The sequence below is a fragment of the Sinocyclocheilus anshuiensis genome, unplaced genomic scaffold (genome assembly GCF_001515605.1).
Source record: "Sinocyclocheilus anshuiensis isolate Anshui unplaced genomic scaffold, SAMN03320099.WGS_v1.1 scaffold1576, whole genome shotgun sequence".
In the NCBI taxonomy this organism is placed as follows: Eukaryota; Metazoa; Chordata; class Actinopteri; order Cypriniformes; family Cyprinidae; genus Sinocyclocheilus; species Sinocyclocheilus anshuiensis.
In genome coordinates, this window is record NW_015557202.1 from 892,624 (window position 1) to 912,490 (window position 19,867).

At 36.5% G+C, this 19,867-nt stretch overlaps 1 protein-coding gene across 1 annotated transcript in view; it reads left to right on the forward strand.

Annotated features, from left to right (window-relative positions):
- Positions 1–19,867, forward strand: part of LOC107678935 (pappalysin-2-like) — a 54,244-nt gene that overhangs the window by 19,112 nt on the left and 15,265 nt on the right. Inside the window, exons 7-17 of the mRNA XM_016474336.1 lie at positions 2,073–2,255; positions 2,815–3,118; positions 6,349–6,477; positions 6,663–6,748; positions 9,354–9,547; positions 9,725–9,838; positions 10,943–11,078; positions 11,165–11,339; positions 12,257–12,419; positions 13,410–13,587; positions 17,687–17,900. Coding sequence (XP_016329822.1) covers positions 2,073–2,255; positions 2,815–3,118; positions 6,349–6,477; positions 6,663–6,748; positions 9,354–9,547; positions 9,725–9,838; positions 10,943–11,078; positions 11,165–11,339; positions 12,257–12,419; positions 13,410–13,587; positions 17,687–17,900 — 1,876 coding nt within the window. The remainder of the gene's footprint in view (positions 1–2,072; positions 2,256–2,814; positions 3,119–6,348; positions 6,478–6,662; positions 6,749–9,353; positions 9,548–9,724; positions 9,839–10,942; positions 11,079–11,164; positions 11,340–12,256; positions 12,420–13,409; positions 13,588–17,686; positions 17,901–19,867) is intronic.

Below are 19,867 nucleotides of genomic sequence, written 5' to 3' on the forward strand. Positions count from 1 at the left end.
TTAATAGGTAGCCAGTGCAGAGACTGTAAAATTGGGGTAATATGATCATATTTTCTTGACCTGGTAAGGACTCTAGCCGCTGCATTTTGGACTACCTGTAGCTTGTTTATTGAAGATGCAGGACAACCACCTAGCAGTGCATTACAATAGTCCAGTCTAGAGGTCATGAATGCATGAACTAGCTTTTCTGCATCAGAAACAGGTAACATGTTTCGTAGCTTGGCAATGTTTCTAAGATGGAAGAATGCTGTTTTTGTAACATGGGAAATATGATTTTCAAAAGACAAATTGCTGTCTAATATAACACACAGATTTTTGACTATAGGGGAAGTAACAGTACATCTGTCTAGTTGCAAATTGTAATCCAAGAGATTCTGTGTACTGTTTTTTTGGTCCAATAAGTAATATCTCTGTCTTATCCGAATTTAATAGGAGAAAATTATTGGTCACTTTTAAATTTTTAACACACTCTGTTAGCTTAAAGTTTCATCTGGTCTTGTTGAGCTATATAGTTGAGCATCATCAGCATAACAGTAGAAACTAATCCCGTATTTTCTAATAATATTACCAAGGGGCAACATATATATTGAAAATAGCAGAGGACCTAGGACAGATCCTTGTGGCACTCCATATTTTACTGGTGATAATTGAGATGACTCCCCGTTTAAATAAATGAAGTGGTAGCGATCGGACAGGTAGGATCTAAACCATCTTAAAGCCTGCCCTTGAATACCTGTTTAGTTTTGTAATCTATCTATGAGTATGTCATGATCTATAGTGTCGAATGCAGCAATGAGATGCAGCCTTGGTCTGACGCAAGAAGCAAGTCATTTGTGATTTTAACAAGTGCCGTTTCTGTGCTATGGTGGGGCCTGAAACCTGACTGAAATTCTTATCAACCCTAAACTTTTGAACTGTAGTGTCTGGATTACAGTGGTGGAGCAAAGCTGTACAGTCAAAGTGTGGCAGATCATAGTAATCTGCTGCTCAGGCATTGATCGTGTGCGCAATTAAATGTCGCTATCAGTGGGCGTAGTTGATTCTTAGTGAAGTCCCCCCGATGTGTTTGCTAGAGTGCCGCCCCAGGGCTCTGCTGGGATTACCTTCCCCAGTCTCACTCCTGTTCTTCAGGCCACTGAAGGCATTAACTCTTAGTTTAATAAATTATTTTGAGAGCCCTGTCTGTCCCAATTAAGGCGCCAATCTGTCTCCTTTGCCAAGTTGCACCTGGGTCCTACGGTCGATTGAGGTCTGGGGAAATGTGCTTCACATCCATTGCCAAGACATGTGGTTTTTCCCAGACACTCTCTCTTTCTGTTTTCCCTTTCACTCGGTTTCTCCCTCTTAGCCTCCCATCCTGTCTTTTTTCGAAAATGGTCATAACAAGATTGAAGATTCAAGAGATTAAATGGTTGTTCATGATAAAAACACAGAATTGCTCGGTTCCAAAAATCTAGTGAGCTGCCTGCAGGTGCAGCATTTTAAGGTGCGTGCCCAAACGCAAATGCTGTTGCAACTTAATTATGTTGCCTTCCTTGTTTTAAGGCAGACTCACATAAATCCGTCACAAAGAAGATAATCCCAGAATGCATTTTGATGACCACAATTTACATGTAATTCACTACTGAAAATTATCAATAAAAAAATGAATGATTTTTCACAATTATTCAATTGACTTTTTGTGTATTCTCTCTATTTTAATGCGTATTGGACTACCCCTCTGTTAGCTTAGCAACTTGCTAACATTCGTTTCTATTAATCATTTGTGAGTGGGAGCTCAATTTGTGTAGCATGTGGATTTGCTGCATATGATGTCAATTCCAAATCAGTCATTTATGGGGTTTCAGGACAGAGTGCAAATCCAGTGTGCAAAGCTGCCCACTATTTTGTTTTTGAATGCATTGCTATGGAAATGCCCATTTTAGGGTTAAAATGCCTTTTTATTGTAATGAATTGAATTATCTCATTCTTCCAGGTGTATGTCCCATTTGCCAAAAAGATTCTTAGCTTGTGATGGCGAGTTACAGTATTTTCTTTTTGGCTTTGGATGGGGTTTGCGTGTGTTTTTGCAGGGACCCCTGATGTGTACCAGCCATGTGAGCCCAGCATGCAAGCCTGGAGTCCTGAAGTTAACCTGTATGAGCCCAGCATGACTACGCCGTGCCCCCAGATCGAGGGCTGCATGTTGGAATTGCACTTCCTTCACCCGGTTGTCCCAGACAGTTTGACCGTATGGATCACTTACACCTCAGCCAGTGAGTACTGTCTGAATATATCAAACACCTGACATTATGGGAATACACTACTGTTTAGAAGATTTTTATTTTTTTAGTTTTAGAAAGAAATTAATAATTTTATTTAGCAAGGGCATATTAAATTTATCAAAAGTGAGAAAGACTTTTACATTGTTATTTATGTTTCAGTTAAATGCTGTCCTTTTGTAATTTCTAATCACTGTTTCCACAAAAATATCAAGCAGCACAACTGTTTTTAACATTTATTATAATAATGAATGTTTATTGAGCAGCATATTAAAATGATTTCTGAGGGATCATGTGACACTGAAGACTGGAGTAATGGCTTCTCACAATTCTGCTCTGCCATCACAGGAATAAATGATATTTTAAAATATATTTAAAATAAATTGTAATAATATTTCACAACATTACTGTTTTTCTATTTTTGGTCAAATAAATGCAGCTTTAGTGAGCAGACAAGACTTCAAACACATAAAAAAATCTTACCAACCGCAAACGTATGAACGATTGTGTATGGATGTTTTATATGAATGAATTCTTCTGTTTTTTTCCACAGATAAAAAGGCAATTGCTAATATCGTGTTCATAACGGAGAATGGCGAGATGGTCCACACAGGTCCTCAGCATGCTTTCTGTGACATTCCTTTGACCCTCCATTTACATACTAGTAAGAAGGTCAAGGCCGTAAAAATCTCCACCTTTGATAAGAAGCTCGAGATCGATGCTGTTTTGCTGACCTCGCGGCCCCAAAATCCTCTCTGCTCCAGCTGCCGCCCCCTTCTCTACAGAGTGCTCAGAGAACCACCAATCAGAGAGGACTGGAGTCCTGTCATTGTCAAACAGCCCACATACACTGACAGGTAAGAATATGCATCTGTGTATGATTATCAATAGCACTTTGAAAGACTATATTTTTAAATATTTATTTGAAATTGGTGAGTCATTAGTAATACTGTCAAGCGTTTTCAAATAATAATGTCTCTGTCATGTTTTTATTATGTTTCTAGTTGATTTACAGCATTTCTGGGAGTATTATTTTAAGTGTGGCTTAAGTAGAAATGCTGAACATGTTGTGTTTCTAAAACTGTCTTTGAATTGTATCTTCAGCGTATCACTATTCAAGTATTGTGAAATGGTTTTTCGAAGCAATGCCTGAAAAAAATCATTTCCACAGCCAACACAATAAGAAGAATAACAATATCATGGATTTGACATTGTCATTTCATTAGCCATTAATTTTACAAGCATCAACAGATTCTGTTCCGTTCCTGTCACATTTTATTCTGCTTGTTCCAATACAAATTCATCAGTGGGCACTGGATTGTTGCTGAAGTACTTGCAATAGGTCAAAATGTCCAGAGATTAATAGTGTGGATCAGAGACTGTATCATATCCAGAAAAGTTCCTTCAACAAGTCCTGTAAGCTCAGAAAGATGGAAACTCTACTGGGAATTGAGATATGTGGATAGGGAAAGGAAAGAAAGACAGATTGGATCTGAGAGAGAGGTAGAGAGAGAGAGAGAGAGAGAGAGAGAGAGAGAAAGACAGAGAGAGAGAGAGTGGTACAATGAAACCCTGGAATATAAACCAAATGTGACCGCTTTACCCGTAGAAACAGTAAACACCCGTGGCTGTTTGTAGCTCATCTGAAATTGTTTCCAATCTCTAGCTGAAGGGAGTTGTGTGCTTGATGTAGTTAGTGTGCAGGAAGTGAGAGACCTGTCATTTGGCATGGGAGACAAAAGACTGACAAGAAATAGAGGGGAAAACGGGAGTTGGAGTGAAGATGGTTTTGTGGGAAAGTAGGCTACAGTGCCACCATGAGGTCTGCAGCAAAAACAAAGCACTTTCCGTGAAATGACTAAGGTATCAAGTGGCCAGTGAAGGAGGTGCTTAACCTTCAGAAAATGTTGATCGTTAACCTTGGGAGGACCCATACTAAATATTATATGAGCTGTTTTATTTTCTATGCATTTTATATGAGGTTTGCGGATTTTGCCAACATTTACGCAACATTAATATTAAATCCCAATTTTGTCTGATATTTGTGTGATTTTGTTATAGTAAATAAATAAATAAATAATAATAATAAAGATCAACATTTTGTTTTATTGTTTTGAATACTATTCAAAAGTTTGTGGTCGGTTTTTGAAAAGCCTGTTATGCCCACTAAGACTGCATTTATTTGATCAAAAATAGAGTAAAAACAGTATCATAGTGAAATATTACTAATTTTAAAATATAATAAAAATATAAATAATACAAAATATAATCTAAAAAAAATAAGCATTTAAAAAAAAAGAAAAGCATTTTTTTGGGGGTAATATGTTTAATTTATTGCTGATGATTAGAACATTTAAAAAGAATAGCATAATAAATAAATAAATAAATTACTTTTTGAATGATGTTTTTCATTGAATGCTTTAAATAGTTGGATACAGTCGAGAGGGTCAAAACCTCTGAGGTTAGACAAGTCCAAATGTGTACAGATATTTTATGCATTTAAGCTCAAGTGTGTTATGTTCTCCTAAGTCACCTATATGAAGGTTTCATGGGACTAATGGCTATTCTAGTTTACAATTGCCAAATAAAATATGTTATACCTTACCAGAGGAGGTCTTGTGCTGTAGGTCCATGCCTTTCTCTATAACTGGCTATGCTACGAAGAAAGAAATATGACTTTATTACTTGCACAGAATCCTTCATTGGATCTTCCTTTGCGACCTCAGAACAATAGTTTTAAGTAGTCTCTCTCCCCTTTTCTGTCCCTGGAAGTAATCCATAATTAATAAGGGCAATTTGTTGAGTAATAAGACTCGCTGGAGAAAGTAGATGATGCTCAGTTAGCTAGGCATCCTCTTACCACCGTCTGGAAAAGGACTGAAATCAAACAAGCCTCGCCAATCATGGCGAGACTCTTTTTATAGAGTCATTCAATCAGATCAGATCGATACCCCCGAGGTACATCACAGTGTGACATGCAGTGATACCCTCAACATTAAAAGGTAATTTCCATTTTTAACAAGGTTAGATATTAGATCATACTGAGAATAAGTATAGCTTATATAAAGTATTTCTGCAGCATATTTCAGATTCATAATGTGCATTAGAGCTGTTGTGCTGAATATCAGCATGTCTGTGATTCTTTAGTATGGTTTATGATTTTCGCTTTTAAAGGAATAGTTCACCCCAAAATGAAAATTTGCTGAAAATGTACTCATCCTCAGAACATCCAGGTTACCCAAGATGTAGATGAGTTTGTTTCTTCAGCGACACATGAAATTTAGCATTACATCACTTGCTCACCAATGGATCCTCTGCAGTGAATGGGTGCCGTCAGAGTTCAAACAGTTGACAAAAACATCACAATAATCCACAAGTAATCCACTCTAATCCAGTTTTGTGAAGTGAAAAACTGCATGTTTGTAAGAAACAAATTCGTCAAGATGATTTTAACTTACTTCTGGCTAGACAACTCTATCTGTAATATTGCTTAACACAGTCAGTACAACCATATATAGTATGCATGATTACAGTTGGAAAAATTTAACTTTATTACTAAATATAATATAAATTTACTACACTTTACATGTGTGTTTGTTTGTTTGTTTATTTATTTAGAATGTATGAAATTATGTAAGATCTCAATAAACATGAAGTTTATATAGAGTAACTTTATAGACGCAATTTTGCCAGTTACTTTGTTTTTGGTGTTAACCAAAAATAGTTTCAAACAAAGCCACAGCACAACCATTGCAACATCGAGCCACACACAGTAGTGGTGTTTTGTTCCTCAATGATTCAGTGTTTTTGAACAGCGTTTTAACAAATTGTTTAAAGGAATAATCCATTGACTTGCTCATAAAGATCATCACATTTCACTCCTGGATGAATCCGTGTTTTTGAACAAAATGGTTGAATGAGTGATTTGATTACTTACCTGCAGAAAAAGTCACTAAAAATCCCCACCACTAATTCATTCATTCATTCATTCATTCATTCATTCATTCATTTTAAATGCTTAATGCTCTCACCACTTGCTTTTTGCTTAACTGTGTATATTTGGTTCTGAATGTGTTTGTGTGCTTAGTGATGTGCAGAGGGACGTTCAGTACCTGTACAGGATCCAGGTGGAGTCGGACGGTTTGTTCAGTGAACTTTCCCCAGGCCTGGTTTACATTCATGGAGAACATTTCTGTGGTGATGGCACACTACAGGGGTCAGTATAAACTTAAGGGTCCGTCAGAGGGTTTGCATGTTATGTGCTTTAGTCATTTTTAAAGAATGTTTCATATTTTTGAGTATTTGTTTGAGTCTTTTTTTTTTAGTGTTTTGAAGCATAGCAAAAGACCTTCCACATATTTCATAACTGTAACCCTTGGCATCACTCTCTCTCCCCCACAGGACTGAGGATTGTGATGACGGGAATCTCTTAGATGGAGACGGCTGCTCAAAAAAATGCCAAGTTGAACCAGGTTTCAAATGTCATGGTGAGTCACACTCATAAAAACAAATCTTCTCAGTGTCCACTGAGAACTCTGGCCCTCAGACTGTAAACACCACAACAGAAGCGCCAGAAAACTTCCACACAGGACTATAAACCCTGGTAATAATCATAACCAGCTCTCAAAACAAAACAATACAATATTGCTATGTCTTCTTTAGATTCGGATTCCTCCGCTACTGTTTTTCTCTCTCATATTGAATTAGGTAGTCAGTTTATCATAGTGATATTGAAGGAAATGTGGAGGTCATCATATTGTATTTTTAGCACCTATTCCAAAAAATGTAGAGTCCATAATACAGAGAATCAGAGAATCATTACTCCGGAGTTCAAATTCATTGCTGAAATCATCCTCTGTAATCTCCAGATGGGAAAATGTATAAACAAAAAAGTTAATTGTTGCATGTTAGATAGCAAAATACATACATCAATTCAAAATACATAAATTCTTAATAAACATTACGCTTGTTGTTTAAAACAACTTTAGTTGTTGTTGTTAGGGGGCGTCATATAATAATCATTGTAGTGTATATATAGGTGTATAAGAAAATTTATATTTTCATTGTTGCATAATATTAAAGTAAGTTTATTTCCCTCATTATTCATTTTTTACATTATTGTGTCTTTTACACTAAATGCTGTTTTACATTTAAATGCAGTTCTTTTTAACTTTCCGTTCATCAAAAAATCCTATTTTTTTCCGTTGTTTCCACAAAAATATTAAACAGCACAACTGTTTTCAACATGAATAATAATAAGAAATGTTTATTGAGCACCATATTAACATATTAGAATGATTTCTGAAGGATCATGTGACACTGAAGACTGGAGTAATGGCTGCTGAAAATTCAGCTTTGCCATCATAGGAATAATTTACATTTATGAATTTGTTAAGAAATCATTTGTAGGTACATGGGATGAAAGTACAGTATAAACAAGAAAAAAAATATATAAGGTCTGAGGAAGGTCGATTGGCCGAAACATTGCTAAAAAATATATTTTTGTGATGCAAGTTATGCAGGATTTGTATAGTTGTTTTTCTATTTTAAAATATATTAAAACAGTTTGTATTAAATCAATATTATTCAATTATTAAATATTATTACATTCTAATACATTCATATTATTACAGATATTATTAAATTATAATACAACTTCACAGTATTACTGTTTTTACTGTATTTTTGTAATAAACATAAATACATCATACACATTATTTTCAATCCTAATTCTTTTAGAATGCAATATAGATAATGTATTATAAAATTCCACAAACTCCAGAAGTCCCGTATACTGACAGTCAAAATACTTGTTCTCTTGTGTTGCTGAGTTGTGGATCACCAGATCTTACTGTTGTTTTTATTTCTAGGCTGACCAGGAAAAAAAAAATCACCTTCCCCATTATGCATTATGAGTAATTTCTTTGACAGCAAAGTCTGTGATGTCTGATAATTCGGTCTGAATATTTGCGCAATACATATGCAGAGGTATTCAAAGATTCAATCCAGATTTCAAAGTATCCAGTCCAAACTGTGGATTTTAGGTCATTTACTGTAACACAGCCGGTGGTATTACTTATAATCAAGATCATCTTATTCAATATTTTATGTCATCACACTATTGGAAATGGTCCAAAGTATTGCATGTACAGTATGCTGTAAACTGCAATTGATCTTCTTAACAATCATAACAATCAAACTGTACACCATTGTTACATAATGTACTTGAGTGAGAGTAAATGCAGTACAGAAAGACTAAAAAAAAAGCAAATAGTTCACCAATTTAGTCAGTGTTGTTTTCGTGACTGAAAGCACTACATTTTCTGTGACCGTGATGCATGAGAAGCATCTAATTCAAACATGGCCATAGACAAAGCAGCGACTAACTCGCATGCCTCAAACTTCCCAATGTTTTCATAGTAGCCTGTAACCGCATTTTTGTGGATTTAGGGCATTCAGGAATGGCTTTTTTGTGATATTTACTCTAATGCCACATTAGGAGCTCTCATATATTATCTCCACGATCGTATTTGGGAAGCAAAGATCAACAAAGCTTAGGAGTAAATCCTTTGGCATTGGCATGTGGGTTAGGTCAGCTGTACTGCAGCAGAGACGGCCAATCCAATGCTTGTGTTTTTAATTTGTTGTTAGAACCCTTTTGAGCGCCTTGCCTTTGATAAGCTGTTCCCACCGATGAGTCACCTTCCTCTTACCTTGCAGCATTCTCAGACAAGAGCTCATGCAAGACTCTGATGTCATTCACACGTGTCCCTCTCTAACGAATTCGCTTTAATGACATGCTAATTCTCCTTTTAGCCCCACCTGCACTTCTGTCATAACTCATTCATATGCCATGACATCATCCACATATTTGTATGATCGTTTATTTAATCCTCTCAGTGGAATCATCTTCCTTGTTTCGGCCATCCCTGACCCTAGACAGGGGAGGCATGTAACACAATTCACACATAAGTGAAGCCTAGTCTCACTGACTTGCTATGAAAACACAATTACATCTTGGCAGTGGAGTCATTACTTGTTACCTATGATGAGTTTGTGCTCACTCTCTCTTGCTTTTTCTGTCTCTCTCAGGTCAGCCGAGCCTGTGCTATGCTTTTGAAGGGGACGGAGTGTGTGAGGAGTTCGAAGTACGTTCCAGCATCCAGGACTGTGGCTTTTTCACTCCCCAGGGGTTCACTGATCAGTGGGCGTCCACTGCCTCAGGCTCACATCAGGACCAGAGGTGCCCTGCCTCGAAGGTCACCGGGGAGCCTGTGCTCACTCAGGTATACAAACAGCTTAGAATCCATTAGCCATTATGAACGATTTATCTGCCTCACTACTGAACATCTTCTTAAATGAACCACTCGAATTAATAAAAAAAAAAAAAAAAATCAGTTAATGTTTGTTTTGAATGAAATTTGACATTTTAAATATCCTTTTTCTTTTTATATCCTCATCAGATGTGTAAGTCGCAGTATTTTGGCATAAATGAAGTAGTGGCTCATGATGCATGGAGCCCCTGTACTGCCCATCTGAACAGTTACTATACTAAGGATCAGCCTGTCTGGCTAAAGGTACACACACTTGCTCAGTGAATGAATGCTGAGTGTAGAGACTTCAAATTTGACAGATTATTCAGTCTATATTGGGCAATTTTGATATAAGCATTAGCTTCCCCCTCTGCTCAAAGCCTTGACAATAAATAATGCACATTTTGTGTTTTCAAATAAATTTTTAACAATGGTTTGTAAAATAAAGGAAAATTCATATAATTTAATTTGTGCAGTTTTATGTACACTACTGTTAAAGTTTGGGGTCAGTAAGATTTTTTTCCCCCAAAGAAATTAATACTTTTATTGACAGTAAAAAAAGTGACAGTAAAGACTTTTATAATGTTACAAAAGATTTCAAATAATGCTGTTCTTTTGAACTTTGTATTCATCAAATAATCCTGCAAAAATGTATAAGGCAGCACCACTGTTTTCAACATTGATAATAATAAGAAATAATTTGAGCACCAAAGCAGCATATTAGTATGATTTCTGAAAGATAATAAAATATGTCCATTTTAATATTACTGTTTTTACTGTATTTTGACCAAATAAATCGTCTCAGGTTACTTATGTAACCATGGTTCCCTGAGTAGGGAACGAGACACTGCGTCCTCTAGGGGTCGCTATGGGGAACGCCTCGTCGTGACCCGTGTCTGAAGCATACATTGAAAAAACACCAACTCGTTGGCCGGCGACAGCCATGACGTAACTACCGGTGCACCTATATAATAAATAGGTGCCGGGAGCACACATCATTCTCTTCTTCGTCTTCATTGACTGTTTTGTTTGAAGCTTGCATTTCTGTGGTAAGAGCGATCTCTATTCATCTCATTATGGCGAGCACTAGCAAAGCGTTTTAAGGATGTGTGCATCCGTGTTGACGTTCGACCCCTAGAGGACGCAGTTCGAAGTTCCCATGAAAGGGAAGCATGATGAGCGTAAGAGACTTTCAAAAACATATAAAAACTTACCAACCCTAAACTTTTTAACAGTAGTGTATGTTCAGATTTATTTTATATGATATTTCTTTGTGCCACCCTGCCCACTCACACTGTTCATAAATTATGTTAGCCAAGGAGCCATATATTAATTAATACTAATAATACTGATACATTGTTTTTGCAGGTAGAATTTGAGCGACCGGGTGTAGCAGCCTCTGTCGTTATCTACCTTGCCTATGATGGTAGATGGCATGGGGAAAATTGCAGGAAAACGGTGACCATTGAACTGTGTGACACCACTGGAAAAAAACACCTGCTTGGTAACACATAATATCCTTAATTTGATTGGGAAAGATTGTAATCTTTGTATTTTTTAAGGAACTTCATTGTGTGTGCATGTCCACAGGTTCGTACGAGCTGTCATGTCAGTATAACCCCCTAGTGGTGAATGTGACTCATAAGCTGAGTGTGCCGTTCTACCGGACTTCAGCAGTACAGCTGAACTTCTCCTCCTCTCAAGTGGCGGTGTTAGCAGTTGCATTGCGTACATCTTGTCACTTCAGCGCCTTTGCCCTGACCGGGTGCGCTGAGGGTGGGGTCTCCCACGACTTACAAGCACACACACACACACACACACACACACACACACACGCACTTGTGCATTTACACATGATATAAACACTAAAAGTTAGGGATCTGTACGATTTTTTAAACATTTTTGAAAGAAGTCTCACCAAAGCTGCATGTATTCTAAAATACAGTAAAAACACTACTATTGTAAATATTATTACAATTTTAAATAGCTGTTTTTTTTTATGTAATTTATTCCTGTGATGGTAAAGCTGAATTTTCAGGAGTCATTACGCCAGTCTTCAGTGTCACATGACTCTTCAGAAATCATTCTAATGTTCTGATTTCATGCTCCTTATTACTATCAATTTTGAAAACAGTTGTGCTTCTTAATATTTTTGTGGAAACCATTATCATTATTATTATTATTATTATTATTATTATTATTATTATTTTCAAGATTCTTTTATAAATAAAAAAATCAAAAGAACAGCAATTATTTGTAAAATAAATCTTTTGTAACATAAATTTATTATTATTATTATTATTATTATTATTATTATTATTATTTTCAAGATTCTTTTATAAATAAAAAAATCAAAAGAACAGCAATTATTTGTAAAATAAATCTTTTGTAACATAAATTTCTTTACTCTCACTTTTAATTTAACCTGTTCTTACTGAAAAAATATATTAATTTCTTTCAAATAAATAAATAAACTAAAAAAAAATAGATAAGTCTTACTTATCCCAAACTTTTGAATGGTAGTGTACAAGAAGAATGAACCCTAACCCTAACCCTAGAAGAATGAAGACTCAAAGAGACACAGATACAAATACAAACAATCCCATCATGTTTGACGGTGGATATGATGTCTGTCTATGTCTACAAATAATAATGAACTTAATAAGTGTTTTTCTCACTCAGATGTGTGCATAGGCTGTGCAGTGCTGAGTCATGCAGTCCTCTAAACGTCGAACACGCTTCAGTCCATTGTACTCCAGTCATAGACTCTAAACACTGCTCTGTTTCTTGTCATCGTGGCTATACGCTTACTGTTCTACATGGCCAGGGCCTTCCTTCTCATCAAGTGTGTACAAGTATTGTTAACAGCCTGTTTCTCTGTCTCTCTCTCTCTCTGTCTCTGCAATAACCTCTATAAGAAAGAAAAATCACATCTCCTTGATATCTAGTTTCTGCTAGCAGCAGTGAGATTAAATTAGAGCTAATGACTTTTTCTGAAGATTTTCACATGCACAAGAATGTTCTGATATTAATTGAATTAGTCATTTTCCAGTTAGTGCTTCAGGTAAACATGTTTAAATGATCAAAAAAATTTAATTAATACAGCCATATGCCAGCCATCTTATTCAGATGTCTTATTCAGAATATTGGCTTAGTCATGTAAACACCTTATTCAGAAAGTCCACCGTAACTATATTTATACAGTATGCGTGCATGTCCAAACAGAGATAATTTGGGGTGATATTAGATATACACAGTGTTTACTCAATAGTTTGACTGTTTCACAATTGGTTTGGAGCAAAAAAACATTTAGCAAACGTAAAATGAAAGGTAGTGGCCTACTTTTGTAAGTCTTGTGACCTACATTTTCCAAATCATCACGTTCCTGTTTGTTATTGTGAAAGAGTTGATTAAATTATTGTGGAGAATTACTAAAATGCAGTGTAAGGGCAAGAGCATCTCCAGTAATTCTAGAAGACAAGAGCAGGAGCCCACATGTCTTAGTTTATTCAGATTTTGCAGAATACCAGAATGTTCCAGAAACTGTGGAGAACATAAATGCTTAAAATTATGTTCACATGTTCGTTGTCTCAAATTGTGCTCACATTTACTGAAATCTGTGAGTTAAACATGTCTCATCAAATTATCTAAGAAAATACATTCACATTGATTTTATAACTCAGCAAAACAACGTCTTATTAGTGTCAAGTGAAATACTGTCATGTTTTCTAATGAACCTAATGAAACTGTGACTTTATAAATTGTCTAATGAGCCTAATGAAACTATGATTTTATAAATGGTTGTCATTCTTTCTCTGTTTTGTCCTCTCCTCAGATGGAAGCAGAGCTGATTTGTGTGCATGGAGTGTGGGACCGTGTAGTGAGCTGTCAGCCAGTGGACTGTGGCCCACCTCCTCAGTCTCATGTCTACTTTGCCTCCTTCTCGTGTCCCTGGGGCACCACATTCGGCAAGCGGTGTACCTTTTCCTGTAACGCCCCGGCGATCCTGCAAGGTGAGGACAGGAACTACGGTGTGAGACCTGAGGATTTTTGGAATCTTTACATTCAGTGCATGTGTCTGTTTCTTGGAGACTTTGGCCTTCCTTTCTAAAATAATAACAGTATATTTGTGGATGACATGAGCCCTTCCTGCATGTTTGCCCATGTACACTGGAAAAAATCCAACAAATAATTGTGCTTTTTGGCATTCCTGGGATCATTTGACTCACAACTGCTAGTTACGCCAGCACTTACAAACATATAAATATTACTGCAAACAAATAATATATGTTATCATAAAATAATTGAATAATTGTACTGTAATTTTATTTAATAATAATATAAAACCGTAAAACAATTGTGTTAATTGAAACAAAATAAACTTTTACTGAAATAAAATAAAATGTACAAAAACACACCATTAATCTTATTTTATTTCAGCTAGTTGCCAAGGCAATAATCATTTCCATTTAGTTTACTTTTATGTACTAAAATAACTAAAACTCAAATGAAAATTAATTAAAAAAAATATAGACATATTTAAAAAAAAAAAATAAATAAATAAATAAAAATGACAAAACACACAGCAAATTTGTTTTAAAACTTTAACTAAAATTTTAAATAAAAACAAATTCAAATTATAAATAAATCAATAATACTAAAATAACTGATAATGAAATTATTATTATTGTTGTTGTTGTTGTTATTATTATTATTACTTGTTGTTGTTTAAATATGAAATATTGATTTGATTTTAAATGATTTTATTATCTTATGTGTTACTGTTACCTTATATGTGACCCTGGACCACAAAACCAGTCTTAAGTCACTGGGGTATATTTGTAGCAATAGCCAAAAATGGTCACAGTTATGGACTTTTGTTTGTGTTCCTGTTCTCCTGCCTTAGTCTTCCTTTGACCTAGTTTTCCTGAGTTGCCCTGATTAGTTAATTTGGTTCCACCTGTGTGTATTAATTATCTCCTAGTACTTAAGTCCTGTGTTCTCCCCTGGTCCTTGGTCTGCTCTTAGTTGTGTCTTGCTACCCCTTACTCCTGGAATTCTTCTGTTTCGTGTGTGGAGGTATCATTAAAAGACTGTTTTGTGGAATACTCCTGCGTCGTGCGCTTCTGCTAGCACAAACCATAACAAAAATATATTGTATGGGTCAAAATTAATGATTTTTCTTTTATGCCAAAAATCAGGAAAAGAAATTTGGACATTAAGTAAAGATCATGTTCCATGAAGATATTTTGTAAATTTCCTACTGTAAATATCAAAACTTAATTTTTGATTAGTAATATGCATTGCTAAGAACTTCATTTGGACAACTTTAAAGGGGATTTTCTCAATATTTTGGTGTGTATTAATTATCTCCTAGTACTTAAGTCCTGTGTTCTCCCCTGGTCCTTGGTCTGCTATTAGTTGTGTCTTGCTACCCCTTACTCCTGGAATTCTTCTGTTTCGTGTGTGCAGGTATCATTAAAAGACTGTTTTGTGGAATACTCCTGCGTCGTGCGCTTCTGCTAGCACAAACCATAACAAAAATATATTGTATGGGTCAAAATTAATGATTTTTCTTTTATGCCAAAAATCAGGAAAAGAAATTTGGACATTAAGTAAAGATCATGTTCCATGAAGATATTTTGTAAATTTCCTACTGTAAATATCAAAACTTAATTTTTGATTAGTAATATGCATTGCTAAGAACTTAATTTGGACAACTTTAAAGGGGATTTTCTCAATATTTTGACTTTTTTTTTTTTTTTGCACCCTCAGATTCCAGATTTTCAATTAGTTGTATCTCTGCCAAATATTGTCATATCATAACAAACCATACATCAATGGAAAGCTTGTTTATTCAGCTTTCAAATGATGTATAAATCTCAATTTTGGAAAATTGACCCTGGTGACTGGTCCAGGGTCACCTATCATTATATCAGTCAGAAACAAACTTGCAAAACGATAAACACTGCACGGATATCACTATATTATATTATATTATAATACACTTTCATATTAAGCATTGCTGAATGTACAAATTGCATGGTTACTGTTTTATGTATTCTACAAAAGTATTGTCTTTTAATGTTTATTTTATGCTGTCATTATTTTCATCTCTCTTTTTTGGCATATGTTGATATTCAAAGCTCTTTTTTTACTTTATTGATGTGTTTGCTTTCACCGCTGTTATGGTTTGTGTTGAGGGTTCTCTCCTAGTGATTTAAAGCTGTGCATGACACAGATAATGAGGAACCACAATGATAGCCAAAGTGCAATTGTTTAGAGAACTCCAATCAATCATGTTTTTTTTTTTTTTTTTTTACAGTGCTAAGATAAATATTTAGATTTGTGTGTGTGTGTGTGTGTGTGTGTGCTTATATATGCATACAGTATATAGTCATTTGTGTGTCAGTGTTGTTCTTGCACTCATTCAGGAACTGTGCATCGGTCTGGCTGTGGTCCCAGCCCTCTTTCCTGGCTGTGTAAATGCACTCTAAAAAATGCTGGGTTGTTTCAACCCAACTTTGGGTCAAATATGGACTAACCCAACCGTTGAGTTAAATTTTTACATTAAATTATTAACCCAAAAGTTGGGTTAGTCCAAACTTGACCCAAAGTTGGGTTGAAATAACCCAGCATTTTTTAGAGTGTAAGAAAGTTGTCCCGAGCTGCAGGAGAACAGCACACAGGTGGACATAGGAAACATGCAAGTAGGCGAGAACAAGAGTGCATTTAATCCCATACTACTGAAGCCTCCAGAGAGCCCCTCGATTCAGACAGTGTAGAGAAGGCTGGCACTTGGCACTCTTGCCTCTGGATAGCTGGAACCATACTAAGGCAATGTGGCTCAGGGGTTGAGGGGCCACTCCTCACACTCTCAAATTTGTTTTAAATGCAGGCTTTTGATGGATTGGTCCAATTTTTTTTCTTTGGCGGGGAGCGGTGCAGTCTGTGGTCAGTGGCTTCACTGGAATGTCCAGGACATTGCATCACTGAGTAGCTATGCTTATTGGTCTTGATGGCAAAGTTCTTGTACCGTAATGTGTTAAAGTGATGGGCTATAGTGCTCCTTTGGGAGTTTTTAAAATCTATTCATGACTTGGCATTAATTGGAACACACAAAAGTAATGCAGTTGATTTATGTACTTAGTGAAAGCCCTTTTTTTAAGTATCTGGAACTTTTCAGGCATGTTGGGGAAAAATGCAGTTTGCAGCCATTTTTGGTATAGCTAAATTTAAGCACAGCTAAAAAGTAGGCAGACACCTTAAAACTTGGCAAAGAAATCATTATATTTTATCGACCAATAAAATTGCTTTAGAACTTTAACAAAATCTAATTAGATATGTTATTATAATAGTACAATGAGAGAGTCCTATATCACATGGGCCCTAGGTGCCACTGAACCATGTGCACAAAAGGTATTTTACAAAATGAGATTTTATGAAAACCAGTGTGATACTTCACTTTTTAGTTAATAGAAACAGAAAGTGTTTTAAATATATGACTTTTCATATTACTGGAAAACATTTATGCCTACGCAAAGGTACAGTATAATTACAAACTCAATGAAAGTCAATGTTGTAACACAATTTTGTTGTCATATTTATTAATTTATTATGAATTAGAATGCTTTTCATGCATAAAATGACTTGAATACGTCTCTTCTTTGATGAACGTTTTTAATCTCTGCACTGAAATAAATTTTGATATTTTTGGGGGACATAAAGTAAAAACGTCAGGGTAGAACAACTGTCCTGATATGATAATAAATTAGGAAAATAAAACTTTAATAAAGGAATAACTGAAAAGAAAATTATTAGTGTGGCATAATATTCTATTATTACGTCTAAAAATAACTACTGTTTATTATTTGAATTTATGTCAAAGGTACGACCAAAAGAAAAAAAAAAAGATTAAATAAATAAACAAATAAACCTTAAATATATAAAAAATATATATTTAAATACTTTTGTTTGTTTGTTTTTGGCTGATTTATAGATTGGCTTTATGTGGTTTGATTAAGGTGTGTACACCAATTAATTACTGATAGTCTTAGACAAGCATTTATGTTCCATTTTGATGCCGCTTTCTTATTGGGATGTGTTTTTCAGGTGAAAGTGACACTTTGGTTTGTCTTGAGGATGGACTATGGTCATACCCAGAGGCTTACTGCAAGATTGAGTGTCCGGATCCACCTTCCGTACCCAATGCCACGCGTCTAGTTCCTCAGTGTCATGGAGGCGGGCATGACGTGGGCACTGTGTGCTGCTACAAATGCAATCTGGGATATTACGTCACTGGCACGCTCAACAAAAAGCCGAGAAAGTGAGTTGCAGTCTGTCTGGTTTGAACTGATTTCTAGACGTTGGTTACTGTGTTGACAAATTTTGAAGGAAAAATATGGGGGAAAAAGTGTGTAAAAATACTATTTTTTAAGGCAAAATATCTGTTTCCAGGGTCTAGGTTTCTCACATGGTTCTCATAAGATCAAAATCTCGCTCCAGGTGTTTCCAAATATCTTTCAGCAATGGAGTCAGCAATGTACTTTGATGAATGGTCCGATGCCGTGTTGTTTTGGTATTCCATCCAATCAAACTATAGCATATAGCATATTTTAGCACATCTGAGGGGAGTAGCGTCTGCACCTGCCTCATCTTTATGAGTTATTAAAATGGTTGGTAAAATACCTCAGTGTCTTTTAACTGCTTTTAATTGGGCATTAATACCAGAAGCGATAGCCAGCGTGTCTCATAAAGCCATTTAAATTATCCTGTTTAAGACCATTGCCATGTTTGTTCTGAAAGGCATTTCATTGTGAAGGTTCAGAAAATGGTTTATGACGGTCTAAAGAGAGGTGTTATGTTATTATCAAGCTAGTTTTAGCCTGTGCTTCTGTATGATCTTTCTCAATGAAAACTACACCCCAATTTATTTCCTCAGGATTTATTGGCTATTTAGTCGTACCAGATGTCACATGGCTTAGAAGAGAATAAATCCCCTGTGGCTGGAGGAGAATGTCATTCAAGAAATGTAGTAATTGCTGCATTCATGTTGTGCAACAATTCAGACCAAAAGCAGATTGAGAACCTACAATTAAATTTCAACACGTGTTTAATGTAACAGTTCTATTAACTGTCTCAATAAACTAGTGAGAAACCTATCGATAGAGCTTTTTTATGCATTTCGCTAATTGTAAACAACAAAAGCATTGATACCTTCTAAGGCCATTGTTTAATTATGTTTTTATTCCATATTAAAATGACATAGTTCAATTTATTTAAAAAGGCATTTTTAGCTTAGCAACATTCTAGCATCACAAGCAGTTAGGATAGGATGCTGTCACAGTACAGAAGGAGACCAGGGACGGAGAGGTAAAGTAAACAGAGAGCTTTATTGAACAGGTACTGGGAGAGAGAGAGAGAGGGAGAGCAAACGGGTTAGAGCAACAGTCTATGGAATGGAAGGGATCAGGCTCACGTGATGACGGGTTCCTTTGCGGATCGGGCTGAAGAGGATGGCACAGAGACAGGAAGGTATCAGGATGGAGTCCGGGTACAGTGAGTCAAGTAAGGAGTAGCGTAGTGAACTCAAGACCAGACGAAGTGTGACTGTAGTGACTGTGCATTTAAGCTAGTGCTGATGAGGTGGTGACAGGTGCGGCTGATTAGTACTCCGGTGATTGTGAACGGGTGTGTGAGATGATTGGGCCTGACTAGGCTGGACTCTCCCTGACAGTACCCACGGGCGGCTCCCGACGCCCGCTGCCGACGTCGAGGACGGCCGCGGCTCCGGAGAGCGGGACGATCTGGTGGAGTAGGGCGGCGGTGAACATTGGCCTGTGCTTGGTGTCTCCAAACTGCTTGCTGGAGATGGATATGTGCTGAGTCCCAGACCCTCTCGCTCTCTCAGAACCAGTGATCCACCGCTGGAACGTCTGAGGGTTCTCCCGTCCACGGGAATAGGGGAGGTTGGTAACCGAGTACGCACTGAAACGGGGTGAGGCCGGTGGTTTGCTGTCGAAGGGAGTTTTGTGCGTACTCGGCCCAGGGAAGGTAGAGGCTCCAGCGGTTCTGGTTGTTGTGGCAGTAGCTACGGAGATATCTCCCGAACTCTTGGATCTTGCACTCAGTCTGGCCGTTGGACTGTGGATGATATCCGGAGGTGAGGCTTACTGATACGCCGAGGAGATGGAAGAAGGCCCTCCAGACCCGGGAGATGAACTTGGGTCCACGATCGGAGACGATGTCCTCCGGGATGCTGAAATTGCGAAAGACTTGGTGGAATAACTGTGT